Source organism: Suncus etruscus, chromosome X (assembly GCF_024139225.1).
Source record: "Suncus etruscus isolate mSunEtr1 chromosome X, mSunEtr1.pri.cur, whole genome shotgun sequence".
In the NCBI taxonomy this organism is placed as follows: Eukaryota; Metazoa; Chordata; class Mammalia; order Eulipotyphla; family Soricidae; genus Suncus; species Suncus etruscus.
Genome location: NC_064868.1, coordinates 126893329 through 126906630, shown reverse-complemented (window position 1 = coordinate 126906630; position 13302 = coordinate 126893329). Strand labels below are relative to the sequence as shown.

General features: G+C 37.8%; 1 protein-coding gene across 1 annotated transcript in view; it reads left to right on the top strand.

Moving 5' to 3' along the window:
• The window catches only part of ALG13 (ALG13 UDP-N-acetylglucosaminyltransferase subunit), a 115697-nt gene extending 104049 nt beyond the window's left edge, over positions 1 to 11648 (top strand). The window contains 4 exon segments of the mRNA XM_049767651.1: positions 2199 to 2239; positions 8668 to 8848; positions 9557 to 9613; positions 11362 to 11648. Of these exon segments, the coding sequence (XP_049623608.1) occupies positions 2199 to 2239; positions 8668 to 8848; positions 9557 to 9613; positions 11362 to 11627 (545 nt within the window). The 3' untranslated portion in view covers positions 11628 to 11648.
• The last annotated feature ends 1654 nt before the right edge of the window (positions 11649 to 13302 follow it).

Sequence of the window (13302 nt, the reverse complement as noted above, 5' to 3'; positions counted from 1 at the left end):
TGGCGGTGGTGGCGGTGGCGGTGGTGGCGGTGGCGGCGGTGGCGGTGGTTACTTTTTAAGGTCCCACTAGTTTTCTGTGGGATTTATTGGATTGTGGGGTTATTTTGATCCTATGCCACTCAGTATAAGCCTTGTTACTCATTGGTTGAAAGCATCTTTGAAGGTAGCACCTTGGATTGGTGTTTAGACCACCTAATCCTACCTCCGGGTCTGGTTTCTTCCTTCCAAATAAAAATACTCAGGTTTTCAGGAAAACACACTCTTGTATTTCTGGACTTCAAAATGCTCTCTTGCATTTCCGGACTTCCACGGAGCTTGCTACTTCTTAGGAGCCAAAGAATTACATGTTGAAATTCCTGAATTAGTTTCTCTTCCTTGTATTGTGTGTGGATTATTTCCTAGATTGACATTTGCTTCTAGACCTGCGTCTATCCAAAACCTCTAGTTTTCCATAGAGCTGCCTCTGCTAACATTTCCACAATAGGCTACAAAAACTTTTTTTCCATGGCTATGGTAGACACTTTTTGTTTTGTTTTGTTTTGCTTTGTTTTGTTTTCTGTGCCACACCTGGCAGTACTCAAAGCTCTGCACTCTGGAATCATTCTGCCAAGATCAGGGAATCATGTAGAATGCCAATTGCACCCAGGTGGGCTGCATGCAAGCAAGTAACCTACCTGCTGTACTGTTGGTCAGGCCCCAAAGATCAGTCTTTTTGACAGGCTATTCTTACTAATATAAAGTGATTTCATCACAGATAGTAGGCTATGATTTTCTCTTTTTTGTGCTGCTGTTTTTTAGTTTTGGGATCACAGTAATACTAACTTCTTAAAGTGCTTTGAAGAGTTTTCCACTGCCTCTTGAATTTTTTGAAAGAATATTTGTGATAGTCTGTATTATGTGCTAGCTCTGTGAAAGTAGAAAATTCACTATTGAAGCTCTCTGGTCCAAGACTTTTCACTTAAGAAAACTTTTGTCTACAATTCTTTTTAGGGCCCATGGGATGCTCCCAATAGTGCTTAGGAGACTCAGTGGTTGGTCCTGGCTCTACTTGGCCTGGCTTGTAGTTCTAACAGTTCACTGATTGAGCTTGGTGATGCAATACTGCTTAGGGCCTGAGTGATACTGCACAACATCAGGGCTAAACTCAATGGTGCTCTATGGACTATACAGTGCTGTGAGTGACTTGTGCTGGGGATTGAACCTCAGAGCTCACTCGAGCCTCTAGAATTAATTCCCTAGTCCACTAGGGATTTTGTTTTCTGTTTGTGATTGGTCTCTATTCCTGGTCTAGTCACTAAAGATTAGATGATTCTCCAATGTAAACAGTTGTTTTCTGAAATTTCATTTGTCATTGGAAATCATGTACCTTTTAAAAATAAACATAGACCACAGATGTATCAATAGTACACATTTAGAGATATAATTAGAATGCTTAAAATGGTTTCTTCCCTCATACATCTAATTTATTTGTTGTGAACTATTTTAATTAATCACTATAACACCTGAAACTTTGTTATCTTAGATATAACTTAGTTAAACTTTATCTAATTGCCTTCTTTTTTGAGTTCTAATGGTAATGAATTCATAATATTAAAAACATGTTAACTTGTTGCATACAGTGGTAGTTATCTCAGAGGCTACACTAAGCTTAGCATTATTACTTTGTGAAGTATGTGGTAGCTTCATTAACTGAGATTTAACATGTTTACATATGTAGTAAACTTGTATTAAAGTTCAATTTTTAATTTTCATTTGTTTTATTTCTTGTTATATTTTGTTTGGAAGCCACACCCGGCTCAGGAATCATATGGGGTGGTAGGGATTGAACCCGGGTGCGCTGTGTGTGAGGCAGATGCCCTACCTGGTCACTTCAGCTCCAGTAAAATTTTATTTTGAGACAAGCAAAAATGTGTCTTTTTTTCTGAATGTTAGTAGGATGGCATTTCTGTACCTGTCTAAAATTAAAGTAGAAATAAAATGCATATGGAATTTGGTGACTAAGCCTTATTGGCTAATTGCCTTTGTCTGTAGTGGTAGAAAGGAGTCCTTAGCTGTGAGGTAGAATTGAAGGCGGTATTGATGTGGAAAGATTATATATTATATTTTCCAAAAAAAACGCTAAAAGAGAAAAAATTATAAATGGTAGTTCTGATTGCTATTTTCATTCAGTTAACTAAATTTAACATTTTTAATTTTAGATACAAAAGTTTTGCAGTACTATTTCAATCTGGGATTGCAGGTGAGTCATTAACATCGCTTTGACAAATTCTAGATTTAAAAAAATGTTACTATTTTAATAGGTCATAGTTTAAAAACCAAGAACACCTGACACTGAAGTTTTCTTTCTAAGGTCTCTATCAAGATAATATAGGTCAATTTTTTACTTTTGCCTCCCAGTGCTTATATAAAATAGCATTTAACTGTGTTGAGTTCTAGCCAGCACAGATTTCACATATATTAGCTTTAGTATTTAACACAAATTCCAACCCCTTACTGCAATTTTCTGTTAGATTTATTTCTGCATTTTGTATGAAAAATAATTAGACAAATCGAAAGACATTTAGATTTTTTTTTTTTTTTTTGGTTTTTGGGCCACACCCGGCGGTGCTCAGGGGTTCCTCCTGGCTGTCTGCTCAGAAATAGCTCCTGGCAGGCACGGGGGACCCTATGGGACACCAGGATTCGAACCAACCACCTTAGGTCCTGGATCGGCTGCTTGCAAGGCAAACACCGCTGTGCTGTCTCTCCGGGCCCAGACATTTAGATTTTTATGACTTTTAAAGCATTTGTGTTTGTACATATTTGCCTAATTTGTTTTCACCAATTTGCAAGTTGTTGAAGGGAGTACATACAAAAATCACTAAAAGCTGTCTCCATTTGTAGTTAGGAATTTTTTTACTTTACTTGGGATTATTTTCCTTTGAAATACAGTTGACTGATGGCATATATCTAGAAAAATAATGAGACAATTTAAAATTTAACAGCTGATAGTAAATTATGTAGTTTCCTGAGTAAGGCTCCAATTAGTCATATTCCTAGGCACCAATTTCCCTAAAATAAGTGGATATGCTATTTCTAGAAAACCATCTTCCCTGACATATTTTTAATTAAGAGTCGTAAACTTAAGGTTGGAAGGATAGGGCACTTGCCTTGCATTTGGGTGACCTGAGTTCAGTTCCCTGAATTCCATATATTCCCCAGTGCACAGATCTGAATAACCCCTGAGCATTGCCAGGTTTGCCCCCCCCCCAAGTAAAGGTATGGACTAAAATTTTTGAAGTAAAAACAGGTTTTATTTTCATATTCTGAGAAAGGGGAGAGAAGGTATAGGAAAAAGAGTAATGCACTCAAGAGAGAATGTGGGGTTCTTCAAGGGCATAAAAAAGCCCCAGTACACATACTATCAAAGTATGAAAGTACACATCTCAAGAAGGGAGATGAGGATGACAAGTGCTCGGGTACCATGTGTCCAGTCAACATTGTAGAATAACAGATTAATTATTGAGTCCTGGATGGGGCTGGATGATGGTGAGTTGGATGGAGGATGGCCTTTCTCCTCCAGCCTGAGCCACATGCCTGCAACTCCCTCCAGCCGGCAGGTCTGAGGGTTCAGGATAGCCGCGAGGAAATGATCCACAGTCAGGTTTCAGGAGATATGGAGCTTTATTCAAGGCCCTGGCCAAGATGTTTGGCCTATAATCTTAAACCTATTTGAGCATGCTCTCTTCAGATGCCCTGTCATCTCAACCTCTTTCTGCCATGTCTCCTGCTGCTTCTTCCTCCATCTCCTGCTGAATCCTTCTGAATCCCTTCCTGCCCCTGAGACAATCGTTTTTTTTATTTACCAAAGATCCCTCCCAGAAATGGGCTGGTCTTAACATCAGGTAAGACCACAGGAAGAATGGGGAATGGGGATAACAAACATATGTCCATACCTCCTTTGTTCTGTGTAAGAGTCCTTACAGTTTCCCAATCTGCGTTTTGTGGTGCTTTTCTACCTACGAGTCCAGTTTTTAGGGTGGTTGTCAATGGGAAGGTTGGATTGGTTGAAGATTTTCTATGATGGACTTTTACTTACTTTGTTCCTGCTGCAGCTACTCTAGGTAGGGAGTCCAGTCTTCTCTGGGCCTAGAGTGTGCCAGGTAAAGGTCTTATCTTAAAAGGAGTACCTCCTTCAAATTCTTGGTGTTATTGTATCCCAAGTACTTTTATTACATCCCAGGAATGCATTCCCATGGAGAGGGGTGCTTTCATACCTGCCTGCCTACCTCATATTCCTCCCTAGAGATTTGACCACCTTAAAAATCTTATAAGGGGAATGTGGGCAGAGGTCAGAGCTTCTTCTCTTTGACAAAAGGACTGTAGGCCTTCCCTGCATAAGGGGTGAAATCTCTCTTGCTACCTTAGTTTTAATTGGTGCCCAGGCAGTAAATTAATTGGATTGTTGGAGTTTTCAGTCTGAAACTAAAGAAAGAATGGAACATTATCTTAACTGGAAGAGTAAAATTAAAATGTCTTCTCTCTGCCCTTGGGAGGGCAGAGTGGTTTGCTGTTTTAGAAGACACTTTGGTATGGTGACACAGAAGTTAAAACAAGCACCCTTACAAAAAAATAGCAACATTCTCTTATGGACCTGCATGTCTTTCACTTATTGTCATTTATATTGGATCTGATAATAGAGATGGTTAAAGAAATAAATCATTTGTATAAAGATTAAGGACCAGTCTGTTCCTTGAAATAGGGACACCCAACAAGGCAACTCTGAGGTGCTACATAGGGACATAAACCAACATACCCAATATGCACTTTGATTTCTTTCTTTTACATACAGGTGGACCCATTGTAAGGAATGGGTCTCTGTTGGCTGTATATTGATCATTGTTAGTAGGAGCAGTCTTAGAGACATTATGCATTCCTGTTAGATGAGGGGCATTCCTTTTTTTGTTTTCAAAAGAAGTTTTAAGTCCTCATGGGTTCATAGGAGTAGGTTGTCTTCTTCTCTTTCAGAGTCTTGTCACTGCTTGCCATAGATGGCACTGATTTTGTCATTGAATATTTAGGCATCTGTGTGAAGTAAAGCTGCCAGTTCTGTGGATAAGTCCTTCAATGCTGGATATGTGGTGACAGAAGAGGAGGCCCACTAGTTCTACTAGGTCTATTAGTGGCTCATAAAGCACAGCATATGCATGTAGGACTTCAGAAGCATATTTATAATCAGTGCAGATGTTACCTTGGAAGTTAGTCCTTCAACCTATATAACAGGCTCAAGAAAGAGCTTTTCTGCCTTTTATCTGAAGTTCTCCCTGGTAAAGCTTGGCTTCCACTATCCTGGTTCGACCAGTGACAGAATGTGCAACTTTGAGTTTCTTTTTGAACTAGGATGCTGTAATCAGTAAACCTGTTTTCTTCTTTTAAGGTAAAAATCAAGCCTGTTAGAATATATTTTGTTCAGTTCTTTGTAAAACTAGAATCTGATTTGTACAAAATAGGCAAGTTACAGAAACATTGTTTTCTCTCTATCTTCACATTAATTTTGCCAGAATGTTTAATAAACCTGGCTTTTTTAAAATATAATTACAGCAAGACCAGATAACTTGCCATTTTGGATATCCCATTATTTACTGGGAATTGGCTAAGTACAGAGCAGTTGATTCAGAAAGCACTATTTTTTTCCATTTTGGGCCACACCCAGTGGTACTCAGTGGTTACTCCTGACTGCAATCAGAAATCACTCCTGACAGACTCAAGGGCCCATATGGGATGCCATGGGTAGAACCCAGGTCAGCCACATACAAGGCAAACATCCTATCTGCTGTGCTTTACCCCAGTTCCCAAAAGGCATTAATATTTTTACCTCTCACTTCAGAGTTACCCAGACTTGGTCAATTCAAAGATTAGGTCAGAATGATGAGCTAGAGGTGAGTTCTCTCTTCTGTAGAAGTGTCCCAGCAGGAAGGATTCCATCCCATCTCTCCTGGGTTTGGAGAGATCCTATCTCCAGTACTTTTCTTGTCACTGAGAGCAGGGCTCCAGCTGTGGTCAGTTGTAGATCTTTACATTCCTCATTTTCCATAGCAGAGATGATGTCCATTTCTTCCTTGAGCTGGCCTTGACTCTATGGTCTCCCGGAGACTTGTAGAGTACTTTTAACCAGTACCTGTTATTACTGAACCTACTGCCATCATTTAACCTCATCCCCATTTAAGAGGAATTGGGAGTCATTGGATTGATTGTCTGTCTACATCCATGACCTCTGCACTGCACCCTAATCGTCCCTGGGTGTTTGACCTGGCCTTAGACAAGAACACAGCTGTGCTGGCTGACCCTAAAGAGCCATGGATAAGACCTTGCTTCTGGATCAGGAGGAAAAAAAGTGTTTGCCTTGATAACTTGCTGGTGTATTCTGACTTGTTCCCCATCCCCCTTTTTTGCCAATTTAATTCTGCTTAGACCTGAGACTGTGCTGGTCTCATTAACATCTTAATTACCTCCTAGTGATCTCTGGCCTTTTACAGAACACCTTACCAAAAGTGTTCTTTATGGGTTTGATTTTATGCCATAGTTCCCCCCCCCAATTTTAAAATTCTTCCACTAGTGGTTCTTCTGCCTTGTGCCCCTCCCACTCTTGTTGGTGGCACAGAGAGGAGTGCCCCTAATAGAGACCAGACATTCACAGATGTTATTCCAGACCTCTACCTAGAAATTTTTAAAGGATTTTCACCATTACCTTTTTCCTTTTCAAGGTGGGTCTTCACTGCAACCCTCCTGCCTGGCTCACCAAGTTAATGATGTCAATGGGTAAACCAGGTTACTTGTGTGAAATAGGAGTAGAGAAGCAGCAGCTACAAGAAGGAAATATGTTGCTTGCTTGCTTTTATTTGTTGTTGTTGCTTGCTTTCTAACTACTTCTGCCACCCACTGGGAGATCTAACACTCTGGGACTGTTCTTTAGATGTCCTAGATCTCACCCAGATCTTCCAGGTCCATTGTGTTTCCCTCATTTGGGATATTGGTGATGGGAATGTTGCACTGGTGATGGGTGGTGTTCTCTACATGACTGAAACCCAAATACAATCATGTATGTAATAAAGTTGGTTAAATATAAAAAAAGAAAAAAGAAAATAAATTCAGGTGGAAATGAGTTGTAAAGTAAAAGCAGGTTTTATTTAGAAATTCTGAGGAAGGGGAGGGAGAGGATAAGAAAGAAAGTAGCATGCTCAAGAGAGTGCGGAGAGAGCCTCAGAATACATACGGAGTTAAAGTATGAAAGCATGGAAGTACACGTCTCAGGAGGGAAGAAGCAGGCATCATGTGCTTGGATACCATATACCCAGGCAACACATGTCTTAATTGTTCTTTGAGACGTAAGTTCCTAAGTATGATTTCGTAAGTTGAAGAAATAAGCTACTTGCCCCTCTCAATTATATTAGTTTAGTATGGTCACATGCATAAATGTTGAGGTATTTTTAAATGTACTCCTGCATTTTACACCATGGTAATAATTGCCCGTTTTTCTAAAGATGAGGCCTTTTCAAATAGTCCTGCATTTTACATCACAAGGAACAAAAAATGCAGTTGATTTTTAAGTATGTGTTGGTGTTAAAGTATACAGTGGGAAAATACTAAGTCATACTTAAGTCAGTTTATTCAATCAGATTGAATCAAGTCAGATTATTCAATCAGTGTTAATGTGTTGACACTTCCTTATCATACAGACACTTTTTTATACCAAATGATGGAATTTGCCATATATTGTTTTAGGGCCACACTCAACTATATGCTCAGGGCATACTCTTACTCTTTGCTTAAGTAGTACTCCCAGTGAATCTCAGGGGAGCATATTGAGTGCCAGGGATCCAAAACAGGGTCAGCCACATGTGAAGTAAGTGCCTTCCCCACTATACTGTCTCTTTGGTCCCTGGACTTTGCTATATGTAATCTATAAACTTTTAATACTGTGATAATATTTAAAAATATTTTTCAGCATGGATTTTAAAAATGGTCTTATCCCTCACCCCAAATCTCACATATTTGTGGTAACAGGATCAAATCAAGGCCTTACACATTATACATTTGTTTTTAAATAACTTGAGTCAGTTCCTGTCCATTTGACAGCATGGTTTTTGTCATCTGCATAATATTAAATTACAGATAAAATTCATCTAGTTCTATATTGTTGAATATTTGGTTCAATGATTTTTGCTTTATGAAATGATGGTATAAAATTAACCTTGATAAGGTTAACAATCTAAACTCCAACGGGCCTGTGATACTGGCAGGCTAGGGGGCACAGGGTGTTGGGATAAGATGCACTTTGGGTCTATTGGTGGAGGTAAGTTGACACTGGTGGTGGATAGGGCCCTGACTCACTGTATATCTGAAATGCAACTATGAAGGACTCTGTAGACCACAATTGTTTCAATAAAATAAAAAATTAACCTTGATAGACAGATCATTGTATCATAGTATCTTTAGCATACTTTCCTAAAAGAATTCCTAGGTTCAGAAGTAAAATGCAGAGCCAGAACAATAGTAGAGTGCAGAAGATACTTGGCTTGATGTGGTTGACTGTTATCTCATGGAAAATTATGGCCCAACTTACTTTAGTGAGATTCTGTACTACTTTAAGAATAAGTATAATACTGTTTTTCCCTTTTCTTATCCAAGTTCTGTCACCACAACTACTGGCAGTCCATGGTTTATGTGCCACAGATGCAACAGCAGCAGCTTCATGTGGAGAATTATCTAATCTATACTGACCCACCTCCAGTAGATAATTCTGTTCCTCCATTGGATAGTGAGATGGAGAAACAGGATTGCACACAGGCAGAAGAAGCATCAGCAAATGGTCAGTAACTCTTAAGCTCTGTTTTTGCTCTGAACAAATACGTTTCTAAAAAGTAAAATTCAAAAGTAAAAAAAGTTAGAGTATAATGATGTTTTTATGCATCTCTAATTTATTTTAAAGTTCATTAGCCAGAAGACTATCTGGACTCTGTCCTCAACTACTTCTCCTAGGGGTGCTGAGGGACAATGTGGTGCAATTTAAAATTTAAAAGTGTATAAAGTCAAATAATTACAGAGGCTGGACTGATAAAACAGCAGGTTTAACACCTGTCCCCTGTGCTCACCAGAAGTGCTTCCTTAGTGCAGAACCAGGAATAAATCCTGTGCACTGCTGGTTGTGGCCCCCTCCAAGTAGAGTCAGTTAGGTTTAATTTATTAAAGAATATTTTATAAATATCATGTACAAAAAAGTTTCAATAAGATTAATTTCTTAAGAAAAATTTTTATAAATATAGTGTTGGTGTATAGTAGTGTAAAAGCCTAGCTGCAGTTATGTTCAAGGCCAGTCTTTCCAAAAGTAGGTGTAATCATCCCACCTCCTGGTAGCACTGGAATCATATAGGGGATATTAGTACCAACACAGGCAGTTTGGGGGCACTTTCAGTACACTGGCTTTAATGAAGGTCAATTTCCTGGGGTTTTTGAGTAAATTTTTTTCTGAAAAGTTGAGGGCTGTTCAATCAGATGAGTTTGGAAATCTTCATTCTAGGTGTTCATGTTGACTCATCACTCACCGACTCACTCAAAGAAACTTCCAGTTTGGGAGGTAAGTAAGTAAGCATACAGGTGTTATCATTTTTAAAATTTGTCCATTCTATTCTTCCTGTGTTCCTTTAACTTTAATGTCTAGATATGTTCTATTTTACAAATACCACTTTGTTGAAATTCAAATGTTATATTATTCAGTAACATACTCCAGAGGTTTGTAACCTAGGAAAATTAGGCTAGGTATGTACATATGTTGTATTACCTAGTTTTGTGAATATACTCTAGAGTCTAGACAGTAGTTTCAGTTATGGTTCTTAGACCTGGGTTTGCAGATGTGAAAATTTTGAAAACCACTACTATATATCATTTGCACAGCAATCTATCCTGGTTCATAAGAGATGTACAAAGACATACTTTTACTTTTTGACTCATATTATGAAAGAAAATTTTCTTCTCCCTTTCACTTTAAAAGACTTAATGGATTTGAGATTATAATTATCAGCACTACATTATCTTAAAGTGTTGTGGTGCCAGGTGATGTAATATATTAATAGATTGGGATTATTAACATTACAGAATCTTAAAGTGGTGTGGTGCTAGGTGATTCACTGTAATAAATGATCAACTTTATTGTTTTCTCTACAAGGTATCTTTTATAGAGCTTTTAAATTATTATAAACCCTGAAAGTAGTGGCAGCTCCACCAAATGAACCGTCTCAGTTATTCCAGATAATTAGGAATTATTCCCTTATAGCAACACAGTAGTAAGGTCACAAAGCAGCATATTTTTACACTTAAACTTACTCTTGTTGTATTATGGGGTGACACCCAGTGGTGCATAGGACTTATTACTGGCTCTGTGCTAAGGCATCACTCTTGGTGAGCTTGGGGGACCATATTGGGTACCAGTGACCGAACCTGGGCTGACTGGTCAGTTGCTGTGGAAAGTCCCTACCCACTGTAATGTCTGTCATCCTGGTCCCTCAAACCCAATGTGTGTGTTTTTCAGGCCACACTGAGCGATGCTCAGGGCTCACTCCTGGCTCTATGCTTAGGAAGCACTTTTGTAGTGCTCACGGTATTCAGGGTGGTGGACATTGAACTGGGCCATCCACATGCAAGGAAAACACCTAGCCCTTCAAACCAACTCTTAATAATGAAATAGCTGTAAAATTAAAATTATTCTTAGATCTTAATGTCATTCAGGAGAGAATACTTGTGTTTGCTTAGAATGTTCCTGAGAATCTTAAATATAGGCACCTGAATTTGGGGGCAATTTGGTGAAGCCACATCCAGTGGTACTTGGGGACTGTTCCCATATCTAAGCTTGGTAGCTGCTTTCTGCATTGCTCAGATGATCATGTAGTACTGGAGGTCTAAATCTTGGTCTCCTGTAGATACTGCTGTTGTGTAGTCCATTGACCTCTCTCTCCAGCCCCTGATTCAGTTTTTGATTGATTGGTTATTCAAAATATTTCTTTGGTATATTATACTGGAAAACATTGTACACATTGGTTGTGGTTAACTTTTATGTGAATACCTAGAGGAATGCTAGAGGATATTTATCTAGTTTGTCTGTTGGTAACTAAATGATCCTGGGAATATATCTCTTGGTGAATACATTTGATATATTAATATTTAGTAGCATATTTTAATCAGGCTATGTTTATATTTTCAATGGCCTGCCACTATTACTGTGATCATTTCTATATCTAGTGCGAAATTTTTATCCTCATCTATCAGAATATCTATGTTGGTGTTTCAATGAATCAGTGTATATAAACTGTGCTATGTGCATTATTTCAGGTACTTTTCCAAATGGTGACCCTGTGCCCGTTCCTGCTGGAACAGTCTACTATCCAGTGGTTTCAGATCCATATGCACCTTCACCTTTGTCGGGTTTTGATTCCTGCATTCCAGTTCTGCCAGATTATCCCTATGTTCCTCCCTGGCATCCAATTCGTACACCATATGGTGTTTCTTCTCCTGTTCATGGAGCTATGAATACTGGACCAGTTGCTTACGTTGCTTCTCCTCCCTCAGTTACTAATTACCTACCTCAAAATATGTGAAATAAAACAGCATAAACTTAATGCACTGCCTTTTTTATTTTTAAAGTATGTTATTTTGGTATTTAAGTGATTTAGATAGCTAGAGTATTTACAATGGTATCTTTAAGATTATTTTATATTTTGGTTTATATAGTACTTGAAAGGAATATTTGTATTCTAAAGAAAAAATAAGGATGGTTATACAACTAACCTTATGTTGAGAATTTTTTCATTGTATTCATTTCTTTTCTGTCAGCTAACTTGTCAGCCTTGTATTCATTGATGTTTACCAATTAAAAGGAAAAAGGGAATTCTTTGGTTCAAGTAAATACACTATATTAAAAATTGGAATGATTTTCACTTCTTTACATTAAGTAATACAACAAAACCAAGAGCCTTTGTTCCTGAGTATCTTAATATTACATGAGAGAACTTGTCAAATTTCATTAAAATTTGTCTGAGCTGAGTTTTGTTCTAAAATATTTGGTTTTGAAGGCATATAAGTGCTCTACTTTAAATTTATCTATATTTTTGTTTAATATTGGATTTCTATATTTTATTGCACAATATTGAATCATTTAGTTGGCACAGTTATCATTAAATAAAAATAGCATTTAAAATTGTTAATATGAGTAAGATTTTCTTTTTTACTTTTTTATGGCAACAGAGATAACCAGGCTGGTTATTCCAGTATGTTGCACTTCTGATACTCTATTTGCAAACGAATGTGAATTGATAGCATAAACTGTCAGCTTATAAACTGTTTAATCTTTACTCTTAAACTTTAAACTGTTTTGTCATCTCCTTTATTTTTTGTTTTTGGGTCATACCTGGCAGCGCTCAGAGGTTATTCCTGGCTCTGTGCTCAGAAATCACTCCTGGCAGGCATGGGGTACCATATGGGATGCCGGGATTCAAACCACTCTGTCCTGGATTGGCTGTATGCAAGTCAAGCTCCCTACTACTGTGCTCTCTCTCAGGCCCATTTCTTTAAAGTTCATTCATGCTTGTGATTCATTCTGTCCTGCCCCATCTTTAGCTTTACCCCAGGCCAAAACGAGCCTTTACCTCTTGGTTATTGGTGTTTGAAAAGTTGAAAGAACTAATGTATAATTCATTGAAAATAAGATATCCCATCTTCAATACAGTGTCCTAAAGATGATTAATTGATGCACACAAGTCAATGAGTTCATTATGTATTCTACTTCATACTGCAACCTGTTTAGGTTTTATTTTACAGTTTTTCATTTACATCCTACTATAGTTGGAGTCTGGAAACTTTAATAATAAAGATAGGCAAATATACACATGTTTATAGTAACCAAACTCTGGTTGCTCGTGTAAAATATAAGAAACTCCACTCCAGTTTTTTATATATGCTAAAATTTTTGAAATACACTTAACTTACAGCAAATAATTATCCTAAGTGGTATAGCTCTTTGAGGGAAAATGCTATATGATTTCAATCTATAGTTTTCTGGATTCAAAACAAATTTAGTCTATTTTTCTTGAAACCTTGTTAATCATTCACTAAATGTGGGCTTGGAAATGGTGTAGTTTTGAAATAAGCATGTTTGCCTTAAGTTTCCAGTTCATTTGTTTCTATTTTCAATTTGTGGCTAGGTTGCTGCCTTTCTTTGAGTTCCATTATTAAACAATGGTGTATACTAGATTGATCTCATTGTTACTATAGACT